The 26,664-nt window shown below is 38.6% G+C and overlaps 1 protein-coding gene across 1 annotated transcript in view; it reads left to right on the forward strand.

The window, feature by feature from the left end:
- Window positions 1-26,664, forward strand: part of ANKMY2 (ankyrin repeat and MYND domain containing 2) — a 208,612-nt gene that overhangs the window by 44,298 nt on the left and 137,650 nt on the right. The window contains 1 exon segment of the mRNA XM_085630799.1: window positions 1,289-1,387. Coding sequence (XP_085486925.1) covers window positions 1,289-1,387 — 99 coding nt within the window.

Raw genomic sequence — 26,664 nt, forward strand, 5'->3', positions numbered from 1 at the left:
CTTTTTCATATATCTATTTTCTCTTCGCTATCCTTCTCTTTGAAATATTATTGATGTCACTTAAAGAAAGTGACGGCTATATATAGTACCAGTACATTGTGAACCAGTAATCATTGATCGTTGCTTATTTCGTTTGGATAGGACAGAGTACCAAAATTATTAGTGGCTTGCAAATATTCTCCTTCATACCCAATGCAAGGAGATATGTATGATGATTTCCGAATTTGGTTAGTAAGCTTACCCAAGAGTTGTCTGTGACTCATCGGTCTACCTAATTAGCTTCCTCCACCAGCTTTCCTCTTTGAGAGGCATGGACTTTTCATCACTGTTCTGAATCCCGAACTTAAAATGGAAGATGGCCTGTCATATTGGATTACCATGAATGATGTCTGGACAGTGACGGGAGGCAATCCAGAACCCTAGGGAGTAGTTACAAAGATGGTATGAAAATATAGGCCAATCAAAAGCTTTGATCCTTTGTCGCCACAGAAATAAATCAACGGCTTGCTGGGTCATTGTAGAGCTCATTGCTGACACCAAATCTATGCGTGTCAATTGTTCTGAAATTCCTTTTAATCAGTGACTGCCCATTTGTTTATGCACGGTAAGCTGACACTCCTGAAACTGTATACCAACAGTTCCCAGATATTGAATCAAATGAAACAGGATTTTGGTGTTATCTGTGGGTGCGTAAAAATTATATTAACACATGGAACAAGCCAGAAAATGTATTGTGCATTGACAGGATTGATAACAGCAAGAAGTCATAGAGAGCTCCATAAAGTTGGGGACAAAATTCTATTTGAAGTTAAGATGGAAACCACCTGCTTTCTCTTGTCTTAAAGGAGTGGGGGCATCCCCTGCAGTGCCACAATTAATGACTTGAATGATGTGAAAGCATGCAGCAGACTTCAATTTATGTTTTCTTTAACAATGGAAAAAGAGGGTTGGGATGTTAGTTTCTTGTGTTCGGTGACCAGTAAAGGTGTTGTTCATATCTTATCACTTGTGCAGCCCTATTGCTCCTAGCACCAGTGGTTCTAAAACTATATTTTTAAATGCCTGCTTTCTTCTTAAGCTAACCTACATGCTAGTACAGCGATATTTATATTTAGTGTTTCAGACTTCATAATAAATGAGATAATCAATGTTTAAGTGTGTTATCCTAAAGAATTGGAGCACGTTTTTTAAATATGTATTTCTGAAACAAAACAAATGTAATCCTATATACTTGCTTTGGGCAATATAAGAAAACATTTGTTAACGTTTGTACTCTGTTGCTTTTTAGGCAAAAAAAATATTACAATGTTAATGCTAGAGGCTGGAGCAGACACAGATGCTGTCAACTCTGTTGGAAGAACAGCTGCTCAAATGGCAGCATTTGTTGGTAAGCTGATTGACCGTTTTTAATTTTTGTAGTGTAACAGTTTTGTGGATTTTTTTAATCTTCTTTATCCATGTGCCTAGGGCCTTTTTCTACTTTTCATTTTTCGATGAGGGGCTGCATGTCTCCATCACAGTGAACCTCGAAGAGGTTTGAGAATGTGAGATTCATTTGTGTTATATAAAGCAAACAATCAGAACCTCAACAACTTAAACTGCTTTTGGGTGAAATAAATGAAGGGATTAGACGAGCTCTGTTGTGCAGTGAATACACACCGCAGTGATTAACATGAAGTCCTCCAAAGCCCTCACTGCAAACTGAAGTCACTGACGGGTTGTGTTATGTTTAAAAAGAGCAATAGTAGATTTTACTTAAAAACAAACATTGTATGAGATTTTATATGTTTGTTTGTAGCCAGTTGCAATACATTTTTGAATAGACCTTATTATTGTGTAAGAAGTCATGTTCACTAATTACAACAAACATTTGCAATGCAATAGGTCTCGTATTTATGCGACTTTCAGCTATTGGCATTGTAAATGACTGCCTTTTATTTGTGTTTTAAAAACGAAAACACAAATGAAAGGCATTGTCATTAGCAATCTCAATAGCTCAAACTCTCGTAAATGCGAGACATATTGCATTGCAAATGCTTGTTTTATCTGTTTTTAGAACAAGTCGTGAAAGTTCCTCATGCGGTTCTCAAGATAAACGAGGCGTGAACAATTTAGTTCTTTACATCTAGTCACAAGGGGCTGTGACATATAGCTGACTCCACATGGGCAGTTCCTGCTCCCGTTGCCTGGCTTTGCTTACCCTTTCACAGGGATATCACTATTCGTGTCATCTCTGACGCAACTGTTCCGACAGACAAGCGCTGCATTCATTTAACTCTTGCTTTTAACTGGGAGCAAATGGAAACTGACTACGTGACACTGATTAGTGCTTCATAAAAAAAAATCTATTAATTGAAGCGCTCGTTGTTTTCACTGTTTTTGTATGCGATCGTGCAGTGGTCAGCCCTGGATAATACTCGCACTTTTTGTCACATTTAAACTGAAGTTCTACTAATGTGCTGGTTCAGCTGGATGTATGTGCGGGCCACTTTGAAAGTGAATTAATAACCATAACCAAACTCTGGTAAAATGGCTTTGAGAATTAAGATCAATATACCAAGTTAAACCAAGTCTATACCTAGAAATTGATTTTGTGTGTGTGTGTGTATATGTGTATATATATATAAATATATATTTTTTCACTGAAAAAACCATAGGTTTCAGGGACACTATAGTTACAAATTAGCATTTAAAAAACCTTTGAAATTCATTGGAAAAAACGTAGGTTTCAGGGACGTTCTAATTAGTTGGACATTTCACTCATACAAAACCATAGAAATTCCGCCGTTATAGTTAGTTGAGCTAACTATAACTCACGCCCCCGCAATGCACTGCTGATGACGTCACATATTACATTATTCATGACATGGTCAGTGACATCACTGATAACATCACTGATGACATCAAAGGTTTTTTAAATGCTAATTTCTAACTGTATCCTCCCTGAAAGCTACTATTAATAATAATAATAGCAGATACTTGTGTAAGTAGCTACTCCATTCCATAAGTACTTGACTAGTAACTGGAATAATTACAGTGCTGCAAACAGAGTGCATGGTGAATTTATAAGTGCTTACGTATTGCCTGGATGGGTAATTGGAGAAGTGCATCGGACTCACAGGAGGATTTCTACTCTGTATGGGTAATAACTGCGTATTTAGAGGAGTGTATAAATAGTATATAGGTGGTTAGAGGTCTGTATGGATAGTGTACAGAATATTGTAGCTCTACTTATATTCTTAATTAGGCCATTCCATAAGTACGTGACTAGTAACTAGATGATTATGTGCTGTAAAGAGAGTGCATAGTGTATTTATAAGTGCTTGGTTATTAGTGGACAGATTGCATTAGTATATAGTACTGGCTGGGTGACTGGAGATGGGCATGGTAAGTGACAGTGTCTTTGATAGATTGCAAGGGGTAGTACCTGGGTAAATTAATCTTACCTGTTTCCAAGTAGATATCAAATTAATAGTAATATATATTCACCTCTTTTTTTAACACAAGTATACAATTACATCACCTATTCAATTTGCCTTTTCTTGCTATCTTCAGAATCTATTGAATTTCACCCTACACAGTGATTTCAATTTTGATCGTCAGGTGACAGCGGGCAAAAAAATACAATCAATAAGATTATTTTAAAAAAACACATCTATCTTCAAAATATCTACTACAAACTCAATTCTCTATTTCCATTTTCACAAATGAACATCCTTATATACAATATTTATAACACAAAGATTACATATATGAGCACCTTCTTTCAAACACATTTTTCAAAATGCAATATGAAAAAACAATCAATTATATAAACCGTAATTCTGAACATCTTTCCAAAAGGCCAAGGATGTTTCTGAAAACATTTGCATTGAGGATATCCAAAATAAACTTCTGAATTCATATTAACACCTTCCCAATAGGCCGAATGATGTTTGTGAAATTATTTGTTGTTAATATATCCAAAATATACTGATTACTTCATGTTAACATCTTCTCCGAATTTTGATATCAAAAATATTAAATATGAATTTGGTAATTCATTAGGCAACCAAAATGTATACTCTAAATGTGCATCATTACATAGTGTCTATCCTTTATTGCATTTTAAATATACAGTATAGTGTCCAGATGTTGAAGTAGTTCCATCGTGGAAAACAATAGCCACTGTTTTAAAAGTTCATCCTGAAATTGAAACTTGACCTGTCACAAAATTTTTAATTTTGGTTTCCACTTTTGTTCCATCTGCTCTACAACGTTGCAGCATTAAAATAATATATTGTCCACATCTTTGTATAAATAATGTTGACAACATTTCTGATTTCCACTGAGTACATTCCATATGTTGATTAGCTGATTTTACTAAATCATTGAAAAAGACTGTTTTCAAATCTGGCATTGTCAAATATATGGATCGTTCAGTGTCTATTTTAGTAGTAGATGAAAATGAACAGCTGTCACATCTATGATTCCATCTGTAATGTAGTCCAAACAGATTTTCAATTTGTATACCTTCATCTTTTGATACTGCAAGCATAAACATAAGAAATTCCTGAGCATCTTGCTGTACATTCTGTGTAAATTGTTAAGATCCAGAACATATATCCAGAAGATTCCGCACATCAGAAGCAGTATAGACTTTTGTTTTATCAGTTTTCAACTTCTCAAAAATATTTTCTAAAAAAAACACAACGTTGACAATTACATTAGCATAGCAGTTGACACCTGAACTATTTTCAAACTGATATACTACAATATTAGCAACAGTTTTCTCTTCTATTTTATTTCCAGGCTCATCATTCTTTTCAATTCTTTTTTTCTTTGCAACCTCAGTAACATTTTTATCATATTTTTGTTTTGGACGTATTAAACGTTTTTCATAAATAGGATATACACCTAAACTAGGAGCATAGAGTCTTCTTAACCTATTGTACTCTTTTACACAATTTACATCTGCACTAACCTTTTCTTCATCAAAATCAATCAAATACAATCCGGATAACGTTCTTACTCGAGACAATGCAACATATGCCATACCCTCCTTAAACACAGAACTTCCAATATTTACTAAAGCACTGTCTACACTTAAACCTTGATATTTATGAATAGTCACTGCATAAGCTAAGCAAAGAGGAAACTGTTTTCTGCGAACATACAAATCTTTTACAAGCAAGAAACAAACAGAACAGCGTCCAATCTGTTTCACCTCTTCAATCTGATCAAATTTAATCTTCAAAAATTCAATCCCATCTCTATTTGCATAATTAACAAAGTCAACAACTTTCCCCATTGCTCCATTTACTAATCCTTTCTCAACATCTAAATTACGCCGTAATATTACCTGGCAGTTTAGATATACATATAAGGTCTTTTCCAAACCAGCAGTCTTAGATATTGATTTTTCCAAAGAGTCTAATTTTAACTGCAATTTCGCTGACAAAAGAATAGTTACTCCTTCATGTTCTATTTTATCAATAGCTACCATTTTCATTATCTGTTCATTCCCCAGTTTCAAGAGTTCTTCATTGAATGTAGAGCATTCTTTCAGTGTTGGAATAAGGCAAATTATAGATTTCTTTTCTGCAATACTTCAGTAGATTGTTTCAGTTGAAACATTTTCTTTTGGAAACAAGTTTCTTAGTAGCCGACTTTATAAAACATTCTTTCCATCCTTTGTTAAGAAACCAATTCTAATATTGTGAAGAATGTTTTCATAATCTTCGTCATTTGCTTGTCGCATGTTCTTAGTAAGTTCTTTATATTCAAAATAAGTCCAAATGTTCACATTTCCAATACTGCCCAATGATTTTTTAGTGTCTTCATGAAGAAGGGTCTTAAATACCGGTTGACCTTTCACATTGTGTGAGTTGTAGTAGATCACCAAATACAATTACATATTTTTCTCCAAATAAAATATTGTAACTTGTTTTTAATATCTGCTGCATCCTCAAATGTACAAACGCAAGCATTAAGTTTGACACCCTGCTTACTTCATCAATTACCAGAAGTTTCATTTTCTTCAGTACTTTTGAAACTTCGAAACAAGCTTCTCCAGATAGCTTGTGGTATCCCAACTTATTTTCATGTTCTACTGGTAACATAAATAGACGATGTAAAGTAATCCCTTTGATGTTGTGTGCTGCTAACCCAGTTGGAGCAGTTACAACACAAGACAAATGTGAATCCGTTGTTTCTGTAGATAACTTGACAAACATTTAATCAAGAAACCTTTCCCCGTTCCAGCTTATCCACTGATGTACATAAGAATAGGTCTAAATGATGTACATTGACAATCATTCTTTTCATGCAGTAATCCATGTTGTATCTGTTGTGTAACGTGATGATATATTTCTTTCTGTTCAGTATTCAGACGTTCCTTCAAATTTTCCAAATCAATATTGTCCTGTTGTGCTTGCTGCATCACCATTTCCACTTCACTCACTGCTATTGCCGCTTCATTTTCAAGTATGGCTTCTCCTAGTGGATCTTGACTTTGTGGAGCAGAACTCTGACTATCTTATGAACTATCTCTAGCAATTTCAGCTGCAATAGTTTTTCTTGATTAATCTCTTCATTCAACATTTGGAGATAATTTGGAAAAATTGTACGTTCAATGCTATCTTTACATGCATTGAAAGAATCTTCATAGCAGTCAAAATCTCCAAGTAATTCCATTTCAATCCGCCAAGGTTTGAAGAGTTGCAGAAGAGCTAAATGGAAAAACTCTCATCAAATTTCTTTTTGGCATGCTTTACCAAACATCCATCAGATACAATTATAGCATATTTTCCTTCATTTATTTTTTCTGTAACATTTTTTTTTTAAACTATAATGTTGCAGTATTTCATATAGACATATTTTTTCCAGGTATGGACTTAAATTTGGATAGTATGTATCCAACATATTTGATTTCAGAATATCTGTACTTTCTGGTTTATTCAGTGCCAAGTATTCAATTTCTTGTACAGATTTCAAAACTCAATTTCGTGCTGCAGCAAGGCCTAGACTTATCCAGATGATTCCTCTTGACTTTGAATATAAACTTGCAGATGTCAATCGATCCGAACATTCGTAGGATCCAATTTCCCTATGTGAAAGCATCTTCAAGCTGAAGCTGTACAATTCTTTGCTAAGTGTCTTCTCCTGTGAAATTTCCTCCCACATTTCTTTCAATTCTGTCTTCTCAGACTTGGTAATATATGACGTGATATAGCGAGAAACTGCAATTGAGTTATCTGCAACATATTGTATGTCCATATTTGCATTCCACATCTTCAAGATCACCGGATTATTGTACTTCGATTCATTTGTTCTTTTTATATTATAAGTATTTTTGGGTGATTTTTGTGTGATAGTATGCCTCACTGCTGACATAAAACTGTTCACTCTTCCTTTGGAAATTACTGGACGTGGAAAGCCATATCGACATTTTGTGTAAAATTTATCTTTTTACTTATATTTCCGTCGGCAATATTTTTCACATCGCTGACTCTGAAACCGTAAAACTGGCTGGCTTAAGATATTTTGCCCTCCTGTTTTCGGAATTGCACAGGTAACATACTCTTCAATAAAAGATAAAACAGACTCATCCGAATCAGTTAAAAATTTGTGTGCATCCTTGATTCATAAAAGCATATGAGGAGCACCTCTAGCTTGGTATTCTTTTCTCCCCCAAAAATCAATAACTTCACCAATAGGTGGATTTTTTGTATTACAGTTGAAAGACATCATAGCTTCAAATCTATGATTAAAATATCTGCAGACTTTTAAAGGATCTAGGGAATACAGTTCTCCAGGTGTCTTCAATTCCATATTTTCTATATTTGAATTTGCTTCTCGTAGAAAATCCAGTAAATCATCCCATGCATACTCAGCACAGCTAAGTGTAACAAACCAGGTAGGAGTTCCTAAGTTTCTTAACATACATTTTAATTCCCCATGACTTCGATACCAATATTCATTATTGCCATGTTGACATGTCATCAAATTAATGAACTGTGATTTTAAATGTTCGTCTCTTTCTTCAACTTTGCACATAAATTCCTTTGCAGAAACATGTGAAAGATGCGTTCCAGTCTTTAATATATGGTTGACTGCATATGAAAGTGCAGACGGATCACTCTCAAATAAAAGATGAAACAAATATGGAATACACTGACGAAATCTTGGTTCTTCTGAGGAGAGTCTTAAAGTACGATATTCTGAAGCTGGAATCTGAACTGGTCGTTCATCATGTCGTCCACCTTTTCCAGTAGGGAACAGCTGCGGAAAACAACGAGCTTCCAAACTTTTTTCCCCACACACTCATGGGAGTTCCTTTTGCTTTTTTCATCTGGAACAATTCAATAGTATCTCCTATCAGTTCTTTTGAATGTAGAGGGTGTATAGTATAATGTTCATAAATTTCTTCTTTTCTTGAATTCTCCACTTTTTAGGTCTCCCTTACGCAGAGCGCATGCTTTGCATAGGAAAAAGACGGTTTTGAGGCCAAAAACGTGCACGCGTTGCATTGCTTTCAATGGCAACACGTGCATGTTTGGCGATTCCCTTGCGGGAGCGAGCAGCGGCACCATATGTTAGCAATTATCGCGCCTTGCTGCTCGCTCCCGCAAGGGAATCCGGCGCAGGCCCTCTCCCCCTGCTGCAGCGCTTGTTTATTTTACAACCTAATAGTCCAGTCCAGTATTTCACTCACTATTTTCAGTAAACAATTCCTCGTTTGGAAATGAAACCCTATTTTTCCAGTGTAACTGACCCAAAATAAACATGTAACAACATACTTAATAGTTAACATGTGATATGACCCTATCTTGCTGTCTCAGGGGGATGTATGTTGATACATCGCAGACGATTCCAACGTGTGCGTTTACCACGCGTGTAATGCATCGCAAACACCGTGACACCGTCAATTTTCACAACGCACGGCGTTGCAACGCAGATACAGTGATTCCTATATCCAAGTACATGACATCGCACACTGCGAAAGCGCAAGTCAATACAACGTATAATGTCCGTGTAAACACGTTATTTGTGCGTTGGCCGTCCTACCACAGTTTCTGCTTGTTTTCTGCCAAAAGCAAGATCCCGCCTCTAACCGCCGGCCCCCACTGCCCTCCCTTCCCACAACGCTAATTATTTTCTATTTTTATTCCCCCTTTTTTTTTTTTTTTTTTTTTTTTTTTAGTTTTTGAAACTAAATTGTACAATTTCAAATCCAACATTATTAAAATGTTTCCCTTCAGTATTTGGAAAAAGTGTATGGAGGGGTTATAAAAGGTGAAGCCCACCGTGTAAAATTTGTAGAACTCTAAATCTAAATGCATGATGTAGCCTATGCGTAATCATGTAAGAACGTACATTTAGCAATGTCAACGTTTACGTTATATCAGTGTAAACAACGAGTGTGTAGGAGTGTCCATCCTTATGTGTACCTTGTGAACCACTGTTAACCCCAAAAATAAAGTTGTTAAAAAATTAAAAATGAACAAGGCCAAACAAGCAAGACAGTAGACGCAAAAACTTGAGACTTACCCTTAGGCTTGGCCCCTTAAAATATCAGATGACTAACAAGCACCCTACTAACAAGAACCAGGGATGAAATTATTAACATATGGTTCAACAGGATAAGAGAACAACCAGCCCCCTTGTTATTTTAAGCTAACCCACTAATGTATCCAAACGGGGGTTCTCTATCGATACTTTTTGACCAAATTAAAATATTTCACAAGCCGTCCATTAGATGGCAGTATTGCCCATAATCAACTCACTAGGAAAGTAGATTGCCCATCTCTTACTTGCGGCCCACCTAAGTATAGCCCAGATGTAGAAATTGCTGAGGCGCCTACACTCAACATGTTACACGCAACATGTGGTGGGGGAAAGTGTGGTCCATATACTCAATGAAGAAACTGTATGCCACGCTCCATAACCGAATGCATAAATTCAACCTGATATGGCAACTTTTTGTGACGTAAGTAATAAGGGAGGACTGGGGAGTGGACACTATGGTTATGTCCCAGACTTTGCGTAGCTCACACAACTGTGGGGTATCTCGCCCGGATAATCACCATCAAAACTCTCAAAACACATATTAAGGCTCTTAAGTATAAGTAGTATTAAATTATCCCACCTCCATAATATGCTCTGCAGTAATTTTCCAATAAATGTAATCAACGCAAAAGGAGTTGATGTATGGAAGCTTTCTTGTATGAGTGGCAGTTTTTATGTTGAATTATAGTGCTTTCTAATATAGATGAATTGAAATCTGTATCAAAAAGAATACAGTTTCAAGATACCAGGGCATGTCTGAATTGTTTAACGACATTCACAACTATTAATTGTATATTTAGCTCCAGTAATTCTTCATTGTGGTAAGATATCTTCGGCTGTATCCATAGTGTACCTCACCATACGTCATAAAATTATTAAATGTGGAAAAGCGATGTAATATAGATACAATAGAATACAATAGAATAAATGACGTCACCATACGTCATATCCAATCGCGTTTTTAATAAATCAATAAATGTCCACAGGCCTGCAAGCATAGAAAGTACACTTTAACATGTAAGCCAAAGCAATTTCTGCTGCACTCCGTATTTTCAAGGCTGGGAACAGGTGCCACTCGGATAAAGAGCTTTTCAATGGGCCCTTGGTCTGTCCCCCCCCCAGTCTCTGGAGGAAAGGGCCGTTCTTGGTCTGGATAGGAGTGTTGCCCTGCTCATCTGTTTGTCCGAGACAAATTTCATTAGGGCATGAAAATCCCCTCTGTTGACTTTAAGGCTGGCTTGCCATCCCATTGCTAGTGGATGGATCTAAATCAGCTTTGCGCATGCTCATAGTCTACAGGCAGCACTGCTTGCTGACCGTCCGTTGCAACCCACACCGCATGTGACATTATTTATGTGCCCTGGTGCTGCGGAGGGGGATAGTGGAAGGTCAGAATGAGTTGAATGGCACTGGCCTTCACAAGTTAACTATGCATCAAGGCACTATTACACATATGCCCTCTAGTGGTGCTTAGGAGCTACTACAGCCACAACTAAAAATATGAGGCGTACTTGCTTCCTCCTGTCCTTTTTAGGTCTCGAATGCGCTGCATAGGAGGGCCTTTAGCCATCGGTCTTCACTTTTCAAGCACTGCACTCATGCTTGTGATGGCATCTACCTTGCGGGAGCGAGCAGCGGCGCGCCACAAGCACGAGTGCAGTGCTTGAAAAGTGAAGACTGCTCTCCTAAGTGTGCACGCGCCTCTTTTCTCGCCCACACGTCCCGGCCACTCACTCGCTCCACCCTCTCCGTCTCCTTCTCTTGCGCTTCTTGTTAGACATGCATTTGCTTTGAAAGCTTGAACGTGTCTGTTCTCTGGACACTTTATCCTAATGTTAACATGTCCCGGCCACTGACTCGCTCCTCCATCTCCGTCTCCTTTTTTTGCTCGTGCTTCTCCCGCGCTTTTTGTTATTGTTATAGACATGCATTTGCTTTGAAAGCTTGAATGTGTCTGTTCTCTGGACACTGTAATAAGAGTCTCCTCGCCCACACGTCCCGGCCACTCATTTGCTCCGCCGTCTCCATCACCTATTTTTGCTCGCGCTTCTTGTTATAGACCTGCATTTGCCTTCAAAGCTTGAACGTGTCTGTTCTCTGGAGACTGTAATAAAAGTTTTTATCCTAATCTGCCACAAGATACACTGTACATCGCTGTAAATTACGTTTTTCACAATATGTATCTGAAAGGCTTGGGGCGAAAACTCAAAGACTATTTGGGAATTTTGCATGTTTGCATGCTAGGGAATGTATGAAAGCTGTACATTATGTCAGCGGAGCTAATGCATGGGTATTCTTAAAAGCGTTACAACAAACAAATGATGGACGGAATGCTGACAATGCAGACATTCTCCCCCAGTCAAGAGATCTGGGTTAAATCCATCGTTCTTTTGCCCACTACGCCACCCCAGTTCAGACATGGCCATATGCAAATCAGTCTTGACCCTGTGCCTCATGGGAACAGTCCAGCCCGAACTGCCAAGCCATGTCTTCCCTGGACCGGAATCAAGCATCCTAGGACCGGTTTCTGGCTATCAGCCGTCATCAGCCAGGATAGCTTGACTCCAGTGGCGTAGTGAGCATGGGTCCCACGTCTGGGAATACCCATCCCACTTAGGGTGAAAAGCGTTACAACAAACAAATGATGGACGGAATGCTGACAATGCAGACATTCTCCCCCAGTCAAGAGATCTGGGTTAAATCCATCGTTCTTTTGCCCACTACGCCACCCCAGTTCAGACATGGCCATATGCAAATCAGTCTTGACCCTGTGCCTCATGGGAACAGTCCAGCCCGAACTGCCAAGCCATGTCTTCCCTGGACCGGAATCAAGCATCCTAGGACCGGTTTCTGGCTATCAGCCGTCATCAGCCAGGATAGCTTGACTCCAGTGGCGTAGTGAGCATGGGTCCCACGTCTGGGAATTCCCATCCCACTTAGGGTGAAAAGCGTTACAACAAACAAATGATGGACGGAATGCTGACAATGCAGACATTCTCCCCCAGTCAAGAGATCTGGGTTAAATCCATCATTCTTTTGCCCACTACGCCACCCCAGTTCAGACATGGCCATATGCAAATCAGTCTTGACCCTGTGCCTCATGGGAACAGTCCAGCCCGATCTGCCAAGCCATGTCTTCCCTGGACCGGAATCAAGCATCCTAGGACCGGTTTCTGGCTATCAGCCGTCATCAGCCAGGATAGCTTGACTCCAGTGGCGTAGTGAGCATGGGTCCCACGTCTGGGAATACCCATCCCACTTAGGGTGAAAAGCGTTACAACAAACAAATGATGGACGGAATGCTGACAATGCAGACATTCTCCCCTTTCTTCCGGTCCAGGGAAGACATGGCTTGGCAGTTCGGGCTGGACTGTTCCCATGAGGCACAGGGTCAAGACTGATTTGCATATGGCCATGTCTGAACTGGGGTGGCGTAGTGGGCAAAAGAACGATGGATTTAACCCAGATCTCTTGACTGGGGGAGAATGTCTGCATTGTCAGCATTCCGTCCATCATTTGTTTGTTGTAATGGGTATTCGTAAAGGCTTTATCACAGGACTGGAGCTCAGCTGGGCGGAATGGACGTCAATGCACATCAATCCAGGCCCTTCTCATTAGCTGCTTATTGGCTCCGAAAGCAGGCAGGGCAGAAGCGATGGCTATGCAAAATGAGCAAGATGTGCCATAAAAAACATATCTGGGTTATTAACAGTCGCCATGTCTATTTTTACTGAGGATACGCTAGACCGGCCGTGGCTTAACCCCCATAACGGAAATGACACAACCCGCAAACGCATTCCCTGGATCAGGCTGGACTCCAAATTATGTGTTTGCATAGTGCTCATTACCATTAATTGTGGTGCGAAGAACTGCGGGTGGCAAGTTCTTAGAGAATGACATCACTTGGCAGTTTCCCTTTGGGTCCGCGCTCACGCCGCCGACAAGTCTTTGATAATGTTTCACTAATACAGGCCTTTATTTTCTGTCAGTCTCATGGCTTGTCTCACTCTTTCAGCAGGGTTTTAACACTCGTGGCTTGCCCCTTCGCTTTCTTTCATCTCTGCTTAGATGTGGGACTTAATGACCATGTTTGGGGTTCGGGTCACTAGAATTATGCGGCAAGAAAAGGCAAACTGGGTGGTGTAAAGCGGCATATTTTGTGACCGTATTACTTCATTATTTTGCCATTTTTACACGTTAACACTGGGAAAAGTTTTAACCTTATTAATACACGTTTGACATCGGAATACAGCGGTAAACTATTGAAAGATGACCAGTCCATCTTTGCAATGGACCTTCCACTGCACAGGAACATGTGTTGGTGCGTTTTTATTAACTTTTGATTCGTTTGTGCTAGGAGCATTTTTTGTTGTTGTTAAAATCTGCATAATATGCAGCAGATGATGTATTATGTGGCAAATGGGATAAATCCATAATTATGCAGAAAAGGCTGCAGCCCCAAAATCACAGAATTCTAGTGGCCCCGATTATTGTATTGGACTATTTTATCTTATTTTAGTTGAAGCCTTCTGTTGTCTCCAGGTCTAGTTCATGCCATATACAAGTATAAATAAATGAATAAATTCAACACAGAACAGAGATTTCAATAATAGGACTTCAGATGCATCTAGTCATTCATCTGTTCATCTGTTCATTTGGGCTCTAAGCTCTCCACCCTACAATACAACTTTATTGTTTCACCACTCTGTAAAACACTCTGACATAACCAAAATGATGCACAATAGCGCCTTATAAAACTGCTAAATAATAGCGCCTTATAAAACTGCTAAATAATTAAATAACTCGTTGCATGCTTTGTGCATGAAGTGCTTCATGGAATGGTAGGATGTGGATAGGTTATTGGTTCTTGGCTAACATTTTCTATTAAAAACTTTAAAATAAGAAAAAAGAAAATAAAAGAATAACCATCAAAATGAAAACAGACAAGTGTATAGAAATATCCAAATCAAAAATAATTCTTATTAAAAATAATATATAATTTGTAGTGGGCACATATGACCCCCACCATTTCTCTTTCACATTTTTGCACTATTCTGTAAGCAGGAAGACACTCCCTGCTCTGCATTCCGTCCATCATCTGTGTGTCCTTTGTTTTATGTGTCACGCTTAAAATAATGCAAAGGGTGACTAATTCTCTTGGATATTGTTTTGCTACATAACCATTGTTTATAGTTGTTGCAAGGAAATTAACCTTTGTCTTTTTTTCGAGTGCACTAGGGTGGGGCTTAGCGACAGGGCAATGTAAACAAGCATTGGCATAGCAAATAGGTCTCACCTTTGGGACCTTATAAGTATTTAATTATGCCGTACAATATCCTTGGTGCAACATCAACTGTTGCATGGCTAAACACTTATAATGTCCCAAAGGCGAGACCTATTGGCTATGCCAATGCTTGTTCTATTTGTCCACTTGAAATATCTGTTTCATCTTCTAAAGTCATTTCTTCCTCTTCTACATTTACACTTTTATAGTAAATATTGTTTTGCACCAGATATAATGTAGCCTTATGAACTTTCCTCACATCTACTAACTCTTGCCATATTTTCCGACTCTTTGTGGGTACACCATTAACAAGAATGACTACAGGTTCCGTATCCTCTCTTTCAACACCTGCGGCTTCAACATTTTTCTTAAAATCTAAAGGTAAACCCACAACTCTTCCTATTAAACCTCTTAGTAGATCTGTTGGAGGCAGCTTACCTGTTTTAGGTTCCATACGAATTATAGCCTGAAAAGGGTGCACAGATTGAATAAGGATGGCCTCATATGTATTTAGATCTTTAAGTTCAGGCGGTATAGCTACTAATTCTAAGTCATTATGGACAGCTCTAGATGGCATTTTGTTTTCTTCTAATTTATTGTAACAATATTTACAAATACATTGTAGAGTACCTAACTCAAAATGACCTTCCACAAACAGATAAGCAGCAAATTCTTTCCATTTTTCATTGTTTATGTTTTCACTTTTTAAAAACACATCTGCATTCCCAGTTTGAATTTTATGAGCACATTGACAACAAATACAAACACACATATTGAGCGGCTAGGAAGCACGGTCGTGGAGCCCCGGCGTTCCAAGATATAACATAACGGACAAGCAGTAAAAAATGTGCAGAAATACCGGGTTTGTCCCTGATTTTTCAATATAGTAGACAGTGGATGTGTTTTTCTTCCTAAACCTGTAGTGGTGTCAAAACTTACCAGAAACTTATCAGAGAGTACGTTAGGTCAGAAGGTGGCTTATGGTGTCGGCTCATGGTGCCCCGAGTGTCTCTCCCCGACCCTGATCCTGGCGCAGCAGCAGTGGTGGAGCGGGGTAATTCTGTGTATGCAGCTACACCCGCGGCAGCGACTGCGGACGCGTTTGGCTTTCCGTGGTGGCGTGCGGCTCGGCTGCTGTGGAGGGGCCGGCTCGCAGCAGTGCGGCCGGCTCGCAGCAGTGCGTCTTCCATTCCGGGTTACAGGAGACGGAGACGAAATGAGCAGAGAGACCCGTGGAGGAGGCGAAGGGCAGAGAGCGGAGCGGATCTGGATACGAGGTAAGATTGTGCCCGAGTGTAAAGGCGGGGGAGAGAGGCTGAGAGGACAGAGGGGTGTGCTGTCTAACAACCAAATTGGATGTGAGGATAAGTTGGGAGTAACTAAAACTCCCCAAAATAACGACAAAGAAGACCATTTGAGGCATTGTGTGGGCTACCATATGACCCCCAAAAAAGGCAGGATTAACTCTAAAAAGAAAAAAAAATCTATTCCCATCTCTGGGCCTGGCGAAATAGAGGGGGGAGAAAAGGCACAAGCCCAGTCACAACAAGGCAACATAGACTGGTTAGATAAGACAGACAAGACAGGAGCCGCTAAAACAAGTAGTGAAACGACCCCGGAGACACTAGAATTGACTAATAGAATATCAAACTATGATCATACAAATGTTTCTTTTAAAGAGGGTTTCTCACATGAAAACGCAAAACTGATAAAAAACAGATATTCCTTGAGGAATGAAGAGTGTATACAGTTACTAGCTGAGGGAGAAGGAGAAGGGAGTACTAATAAGGATAAGGGAAGAAATTAAAAGAAGCAGATCCTTTAAATACACCGACACCATTGAAGATTCAATCTGCTCAAGTTATTACAGAAACCATGGCAACCATAGGGATGGACAAGCAGATAGCGGAAACCAGCTTAACTACCTCAAATAGATTTTCTATTTTAGAACAACATGAACAACATGATGTAGAGGGCACAGGTACGCCTTTGGAGGATTCAATTGAAACTGAACACAACTTAAATATCTCTAAGACTAACACATACTTAGAAGGCCTCCCTGATGGACAAACAAAAGGAAGCTCTATAGACATAAGCTCAATGCTAACACAACTCTTTAAGGAGATAAACGTGAAATTCGCCATATCGGAAAATAATCAAATGAAAATACAGGTGTCATGCGCGAATCTGGAAATCAAAATGGCCGATATAACAGCAAGATTGACAACAATGGAGATAGCTTCCGAGGGGCTAGAAGAGGAGGTAAAAAATAATCAAAAGGAAATCAAAACATTAAAAACTAGTGAGAAAGTAATTAAGGATAAGCTAGAGGCGTTCGAAAATAACTCCAGACGCAACAATCTAAGGCTCTTAAATGTCCTGGAAGGCTTGGAGAAGGGGGATCTAAAAAACTTTGTGGTGACTATTATTAAGGAGGCCATGCCAGAATTCCAAACCTGGGACCCAGAGAGCTCATAGAGAACCCTTTTGATGAGATCCAAAAAGGGATAAACCAAGAAAAATACTGGTGAATTTTCGTACCTATGTCATCAAAGAGGCAATTTTGTCAGCAGCCCTTAAAGCAAAGGTATTTCAAAAGGATGACTGGTCTTATTCCATAAGGTCAGATATAGCCAATACTACATTAACTCGACAATGGGAGTTAGAAAAACACATCAAAACCCTTGAGTCATTAGGGGTAACAGTGCAACTAAAATTCCCAGCCACATTGAAAGTTATGTGGAAGAATAAAATGCATAACTTTAGGGAAGCTAATGAGGTTGAGAACCTAATAGACCACATAAAAAGTCAAAAAGACACACATTAGTTTTAAAAAAAGAGTAAGGAACGCCAGAGCTCCAAGGGGTTCCCTAGGGTGGGAGGAGGGTCTCAACAAGAGACACGCACACTTTCACGTGTAAATAGTAGCACTGGGTGGGGAGCATTAGGGAAAAAAAATAAGAAAAAAAATATCCTCATACATGGCATAATTGGACAGCAAAAAAAGGCCCTAAACCTCAAGAGCAAGAACAAGGGGGCAGAAGAAAATGAATAATCTTAAAGTAATATCATGGAATGTTAATGGGTTGAGAGTACATAAAAGAAGAAGAAAGATTCTAGAATTAATCAAAGTGTCTGACAATGATATAATTATACTGCAAGAAACACATTTACGGGAAGAGGAATGGAAAAACATCCTTAAACAAAACAAATGGATAACACATATGGTATGCACTCCGCAATCGTGTAATGTTAAGGGAGTGGCTATATTATTAAAAAAATAGGCAAATACTAAAATAGAGGATTATAAGGTAGACAAAGGGGGCAGATGGGTAATTGTGAACATCAAAATAGATGAATTAGGTCTCATGCTGGTAGGATACTATGGTCCTAATGTAGATGACCCTTCCCTTCTAAATGAACTATATAGACATCTATTAGAAACTAGAAATAACATAATTATGGCAGGAGATTTTAATATTATAATGAACCCACTACTCGATAGATCGTCCCCACAGCACATCAGAAGTGCTCCAAAAATGAGAAAAAGTGTTCACCAATTGATAAAGAACCCAAGTTTGCTGGACATATGGAGGCTCACTGCAGGAAATAAAAGAGAATTCACATACCATAATAAAAAATATTCACATGCCTCAAGAATTGATCTAATTTTGGTGAGTGAGAGATTAAGAGAGGGGAACATTAGGGTTGCACATCAACCAGAACATTTGTCAGACCACGCAGCAGTGAGGTTAGAAATGTCAATGAGGGGTAATTTAACTGATCGCAGATGGACTGTAGATAGAACACTCATGGGCAAACATGAAGTGGGGATTACATTAAAAAAAGAAGTGATTGCATTTTTTGAGACCAATTTAAATTCAGCACCACTACATATAGTTTGGGACACCTTCAAAGCCTACCTGCAGGGGAGACTGATAAATCATTCTGCTTTTTTCAGAAAGGAAGGGGAAAAAAACAATTAAAACATATGAAGAAAAGATTAAAACAGCACAAGAAAACCTTATAAATTGTCGAAATATCGCCAAAAGACTAGAATTACAGAATAAGTTAAATGAGGCCAAAGCACAATTGGTAGAATACCTGGAAGGGAAGATCAAAGAACGATGGGAAGCCAGTAAATTGGCCCATTACGAATATGGGGAAGGTTGTGGGGAACTCCTCGCATGGAAGGTAAAACATGACCAGTTGAGAGGCGAGATTAGGAAAATACAAGAAGAAGCCACTCACAAAACTTGTGAGGACAACGCTAGTATAGGTAAGGCATTTGGTAATTTTTTTCAAGAGTTATACACGGAAGAGAAAATAGATTTACAATCAAACTTAGATCAGTGGTTGAAACAGGATCCCCTACCTGGCATAAATACAGAACAGCAAGAAACTTTGAATCAGAAAATTACTATTTTAGAGATGGAAAGTAATCTCTAATTTAAAGAAGGGAAAAGCTGCAGGACCAGATGGTCTCCCCAAAGAAATTTACAAAATCTTAAATGAGACACTAGCCCCTCATTTACAAAAGTTATTTAATAACATATATACTCATCAAGCTCCCATCCCACCTTCATGGCACGAGGCTGTAATCACTTTAATATTAAAGCCTGGGAAAGACTCACTAAAATGTGAGTCATACAGGCCAATTTCATTAATAAATAGTGATTATAAACTTTTTACACACATTTTGGCAACAAGGTTGGGCAAGACATTGGGGAACAGTATACATCCTAGTCAAAAGGGTTTTATGAAAAATAGACAGTTAAAGGACCTAACACATGAACTAATTACAGCCATTGACATAGCTACTACCACAAAAATGCCATTAACAGTACTAATGATAGATGCTGCTAAAGTATTCGATAGAGTAAACTAGCAATACTTATATGGAGTTATAAAACAAAACAACCTGGGGGATAACTTCTTAAATGCTATAAAATCTATTTATGAATTACCAACCGCAAGGATAGCAGTAAATGGTGTACTCTCACCCAAAATTAAAATAGGTCGTGGGACACGACAAGGCTGCCCCCTGTACCCTTTATTATTTAACATGTATATAGAGCCGTTGGCTAGAAGAATTAGATCCGATACTGGGATCATCCCATTTAGATATACAGATTGGGAAATTAAAACTGCCCTGTATGCAGACGACTTGATGGTTTATACACCGAATCCAGGGACTGCATTGCCACGCATAATGAAATTAATGGAAAAATTTGGCAAAATATCTGGATATCTAGTAAATAAAGACAAAACGTAAACAATGACCTGGAATGGCCCAATAAATGCGCAATTAGAAAAACCAGAGATTAAATACCTGGGAATCAGGATAACCAAGGACCTGGATAGTATAGCGTTTATCAACTTTAAGAAGCTCCACCTGGAAACCAAGACCTTACTAGAATCATGGATGCATCTTCCATTATCTCTACTGGGTAGAACACATTTGATCAAAATGATGATTCTTCCAAAGTTTACGTTTATTTTTAATGCTCTACCAATACATTTTAAATCAGAATGGTTGCAGAAATTACAAAGTGATCTGACCACCTTTGTATGGAAAAATAAAGCAGTAAAAATAGCATGGAAAAAATTACGTAAAAAGAAAGTGGATGGGGGAATCACTCTGCCGGACTTCAAACTATATCATTGGGTTTTCTTTTTTAAAAATACTAGAAATCTTCTATTAGACAATGCTCAAAATCCTATGTCACATCTGCAAGCATTAAAAAAGAACTTCCCAGAGGAAGGTAACTTCTTCCTATTTAAATATGGTCATCCCAAATTTTTTTTGAACATTAGATTTAAAGTCTTGAAAGCTGCCTGTGAGATTTGGGTACAAATTAAATGAGTCATGGGTATATTATATTATAGTAGTAAAGCTCCAATTTGGAACTCTCCAAGTACCCCAGAATGTCTTTCGGATATCTTAGCTCTCCCCTTATTGAGGGCAGGCATAACTTGGGGAGAATTAATTGAAGGAGATTCTCTCATTCCTTGGGATTTACTTGTCTCAAAAACGAATCATACTTTGTCAAAATTTAAGTATCTTCAATTGGCAAGTTGGATCCGGAATCAACGACAGCTCAGTTTAGACTAAGAATGAGAGGGTGAATTTGTGAAAGACCTAGAATTTAAAAAGGAAGTGTCCAAGTGGCATTGGATGCTAGTGGAAACAGAGGACAGCAAACTGCCCGCACCAGAGGAGCTATGGAGATCGGACATGCCAGACGCGGATACCCACACTTTATGGCAAGTCTCATATGCAGCACTTTGGCTAAATATCCGTCCTGCACCTTTAAGAAGGAATGACCTCTTTACCCTATACAGAGCCTACTGGTATCCTAAAAAATTGGCCAAACTGGGTGGAAGCACGAGAAGATACTGCCCTAAGTGCGAGTTGGAAAATGCGGATGATGTACACATGTTTTGGCAGTGTCCGGTAATCCAGACCTTCTGGCGTGAGGTGGGTGAGTTTGCCTCCACAACTCTAGGCTTTGAAGTTCAGGTAAGCCTTGATCTTGTTGTTTTTGGCATAAGGCACAGAGGTAATAAAAATTATATAGCGAACATCTCTCAAGCACATTTATTATTTGCATTGATAATTATGGCACGTAGAGAAATATTTACAAAATGGGTAACACAAACTGCACCCTCATTAAGAGAATGGATTGCATACATTAAGAACACTTGTAGATTAGATTGCATTAAAGGTTCGTCTAGGCGGATCAAAATGTGGAAACCAATTTGGGATATGACCTCAAGTGATGATATGTAAAGGTAGCCTTTATTAATGCATAGAATAAGAGGTATAATTGTCCAATGATTAAGGCATATTGAACACTGCTGGAGTTCGGACAGATCGCATATCTCCAGATACATAGTTTAATAAGGCCTTGGCTCTCTGGGTGAAGGTGCAGAAACGGTCATCCTAGTTAGTATGCACCCAGTCCCATCCATCGGTTGAATGCCATGTACGAGGACAAAAAAAAAAATACAAACATAGTTGGGATTTTCACCAGACACTACTTTAAACTTTATTTCTTTTTCAAACTTCACTTCAGTACTATCTTCCATTTCTTCTTCAACACCTACACTTATCAAACTCTCCCTTTCTCTACACTCCTCTTGACCAGGAAAGAAACGTAACTCTATACCATCACAAACTTTTTTTTACATCCAACACTGAACCATGCAAAAGAGCTGTATTAATTTCTATTAAACATAATGCAGGACTTTTCACGGAGTATAATCTTCTAACTAACTTTCGCATTTCGGAATGATGTACTGCTAACATTCTTAAATGATGAAAACGACTTTGACACACTTTCCTAGAAAGACAAGCCAGAGAATGACCTTGCAACCCTGTATATTTTCTCACTTTGCAAGGATCTAGTTCTTGTAATATATTAATCTTCTGTTTCACAGTTTTTCTTCCATATTCTCTCAAGAAATCAAGTAAAATATCAATAGATTGTTGACGTATACTACTACAATCCCATGTAAACACTGGAACCTGGGTATGTCTCCCTTGAACTTCCTCAGCTATTACTTGTTCAACATTTCTAGGAACTATCTTTTCTTTCAATTCAAAAGCCATTTTTTACTTCATAAGAACGACCACAGGTATCAATTGCATGCAGTAATCTATTTTCTTGAAAATAACTTTCTTCATTAAAAAATTAGTTCTATTTACAATTCTTTTCCTTTTACATTTGTCCTTCATAAGCTGCATTATTGTATTTAAAGTCTTCAATCTTTTTTATAATTAAGATAAATAATTTTCTTTTCAATTCAAAGGCTTTTTCAATTTCACTTTTTTTGTCTGTAAAATGCTGATCTCCTTTTATATATTTTAAATTTTTTAGTAAATTTTGGAGTACTCTACTTTTATAGATTCTTTTTCGAATTTCAGTTTTTTCCTGCTTCCAACATAATTCTTTTCCGATAAACCAATTTTTTACTGTCTTGTACATTTTTCTTTTCCTTTCGTTTCATTGTCCTTGTTGTATCGGTCTTTTTTATTTTTGAAATTAGAAACTGTTTTTACAAGTTTAAAAAAAAATCTTTACTTCTCTTATCAGAACACTTTTTCTTCAAAGATCCATGTTGTTGTTGATCTAATTCCTCTTTTCCTTTCTGTTTTAAATAAACCTCTTTTCTGTGTTCTCTTTTTCTTTGCTCTTTTCTTGTCATTTTTACTCTTTCTTAAAAATTATGCAAAATATCTGTAAAAGACGAAAAGTTTTGAAAACAATTTAATATAATTAAAATAATTATATATAAATATTCACATGTATAACTATAAAAATACATAGAAAGAAACTAAATCAATTATTTCAGCAATGGAACAGTGCTTCCTGCATAAATGTAGTAGTGTACGAGTAGTGTACGAGTAGTGTGAAAGATACTAGAGCACAGCATTAATAGTACACATCTAATTATGGAACTGCATGGTAACAACCTCTATCATTCCATGAATACATGGCTAGTGACTAAAAGATTACAATACTACAAGGAGAGTGCCTGAGTGTATTTATAAGTGCTTAGATATTGGTGGAGTGATAGGATAAGTAGATAGGGCTGCATGGGTGATTGGAGAAGTGTATAAGACTGAAAGGAGGGTTCCTACACTGCATAGGTACTAACTGGATATTTACAGAAGTGTACCAATAGTATGTAGCTGGTTAAAGCTCTGCATGGATAGTGCACAGAATATTATAGTTCTACCAGGCCATTCCATAAGTACATGACTAGTAACTGGAATGATTACAGTGCTTCAAAAAGAGTGCATAGTGAATTTATAAGTGCTTAGGTATTCGGGAAGTGATAGGATAAATAGATTGTGCTGGATGGTTGATTGGAGAAGTGCATGGGACTGACAAGAGGATTCCTACACTGCATAGGTACTAATTGGGTATTTACAAGACTATATCAATAGTGTGTACCTGGTTAGACAGCTGCATGCATAGTGCACAGAATATTTTATCTATAGTAGTGTTAATGGCTAGGCCATTCCATAAGTACATGACAACTGGAATGATTACAGTGCTGTAAACAGACTGCATGTTGAAGTTATAAGAACTTAGGTTTTGGTGCAGTGATAGGATAACTAGATAATGCTGGATGGGTGATTAGAAAAGTGCATGGGACTGATAGCACGATTCCTACCCTACACAGGTATTAACTGTGTATTTATAGCAGTGTACCAATAGTATGTAGCTAGTTATGTTGTGTTATTAAAAATTTATAAAGCGCACGATTACCATTCCGGTGTCCTGGCGCTAAACATTAACTACCTAAGCAGATAACATAACTAAAACTGAGAAAAAAAACATGTTTTAAGACCCTTCCTGAACACACAAACGTCAGGGGTGTTTCTTAGTGAGAAAGGAAGTTCATTCCAGCTTCTGGATGCACTGGTTACAAAGCTTCTACCTCCCCAATTAACTTTTTTGAAGCAGGGGTTTTCACTAGTTTAGCGCCCGTTGATCTAAGGGTTCTGGACGGGATGTACCAGGAAAACTTGTTTCTTAAAAACTGTGGGCCGGTCCCGTTCAAGGCTCTAAATACTATGCATAGTGCCTTGAATCGGGATCTCAAATGAGTAGGGAGCCAGTGTAACTTTTTAGGTTCTCTTTTGACTGAGACCGACCTAGGGGTCCTGGTCAGCAGTCTAGCAGCTGCATTCTGAATAGTTTGAAGCCTATTTTGATGTTGAGCTTGTATATTGACATAAAGACTATTACAATAGTCAAGACGTGACAATATCAGTGCAGTCACCACCGTTCTCAGGTTCCCCTCAGAAAGAAAGAACCTGATTTTCCTAATCATTCTCAATATCAGAGAACATCCAGATATCACCTTGCTGACCTGATCTCCCATATTGAGTTTTTCGTCTACCACAACGCCCAGGTTTTTAACTTTCTTGCAAGGTGTGGGACAGAGGCCAAGATCAGCAGGCCACCAGTCTGGTGTCCACATTAAGGGGTTGTTGCCAAATCTCAAAATCTCTGTTTTAGCTGAGTTCAGCTTGAGGCAATTGGCCGACATCCACCTAGAGATAGCACCCATGCAGTCTGAAAAGCGTACTCCTGTTTCTTTTTCAGCTCCCTCCCTCACTGACAGTACAATTTGAGTGTCGTCCGCGTAGGAGGTGAGCTGAAATCCAAAAGCTCTGATAATGCCAGCCAGGGGTGCCACATAGATATTAAAAAGAGTGGGACTAAGAGATGATCCCTGCGGCACCCCACCAGGCAAAGAAAAGGATTCGGAGGTATTGCCGCTGAGTTCAACGGTTTGTAACCTGTCCTTAAGAAAGGAGTTGAGCAGATTCCATGCTTGACCTCCTATCCCGATCTCTGATAGCCGTTTAAGTAATACCATGTGATGTACGGTATCAAAGGCCGCAGATAGATCTAAGAGAATCAGCATCGCGTTACCTCCCTTATCCATCACCTCTCTGATCTCCTCAGTTGATTTGAGGAGTGCCAGCTCAGTGCTGTGAAGAGCTCTGAAGCCGTATTGTGAGGAGTACAACAGGTTGTTGTGCTGAAGGAAGTCACTAAGTTGCCTATTTATGGCCTTTTCCAGTATTTTGGCTGGTAATGGGAGTCTAGAGATGGGACGATAATTTGATGGGTTCTTGGGATCAAGAGACTGTTTTTTCAGTAGCGGAAGCACTGAAGCTTTTTTCCACGTGTTTGGAAAAAATCCTGATAGAATTATGTCGTTATATAAAGGTGTCAAAACCCTACAAGTGGTATCTGCTAACTGTTTAATGATCCATGTGGGGCAGGGATCACTCGGGGCACCAGATTTTATGCTATTCATAAGTTTCACGGTGTCCTCGATTTGCAAAGGAGAGAAGCAGTCCAAGGTGCTGCCCGGGGGATGAGAGACTTCCGCTTTGATATCATTTAGAGTTAAATCAATCGATTCTGACAAAGAAGTAAAGATTGACTCGACTTTTGATTGAAAGAACGCCCCGATGGTGTTGCAGAAGTCCGGAGCAACAGAGTAAGTCGGCCTCCTAGGATTTGACAGTTTAATGACTGTTTTAAACAGCTCCTTAGAGTCAGATTTAGCTTTCATGATTTGGGTGCAGAAATGTCCTTTCTTCGCTGACATAAGAGCTTGTTTATAATTAGAAATTGTTAGTTTATAATCTAATTTATCCGACATGGCATAATTCTTCCGCCATATCCTTTCAGCCTGATTACATAAAAGTTTTTTCTCCCTGAGCTCTCCTGTGTACCAAGGAGCAGTAGGAGATGCCCTTTTCGGTATCCATTTTTTTTGGAGGTGCCAGTTTAAGACACGCATCCATTATCCAGCTGTTATAAGAACAAGTGGCCTCTTCAATGTCCAGTGGAGCTGTATACATAGTGTCAATGAGAGAGGATTCTAGTTGTTTGACATCTAATTTCCCCCATGCTCTAGTAATAATTTCCTTTTTAGGTATGGGGCCAGTAGGATACCTCGTAGCACATTTTAATTCGAAATTAACTATAAAATGATCAGACCAAGTAATCGGAAGAATGGAGATATTAGCTAGATCACAGTTATTGGAGAAAATACCATCTAAGGTGTGTCCTTTGATATGAGTCGGGAAAGAGACCAGTTGTTCGAGACCTCCTATGGCCATAATATTATTAAGCCTGACTGTATCTGGGTCGTCAGACTTTTCCAGATGAAAATTAAAATCGCCAAGCATTACATATGATTTTTGACTTAAACCTTCTTCTAATATCCCGCTTAGGGAATCCATAAATCCCTTCCTCTCTCCTGGTGGACGATAGATTAGGATCCCAGAA

This window comes from Triturus cristatus, chromosome 10, assembly GCF_964204655.1.
Source record: "Triturus cristatus chromosome 10, aTriCri1.1, whole genome shotgun sequence".
NCBI lineage: Eukaryota > Metazoa > Chordata > Amphibia > Caudata > Salamandridae > Triturus > Triturus cristatus.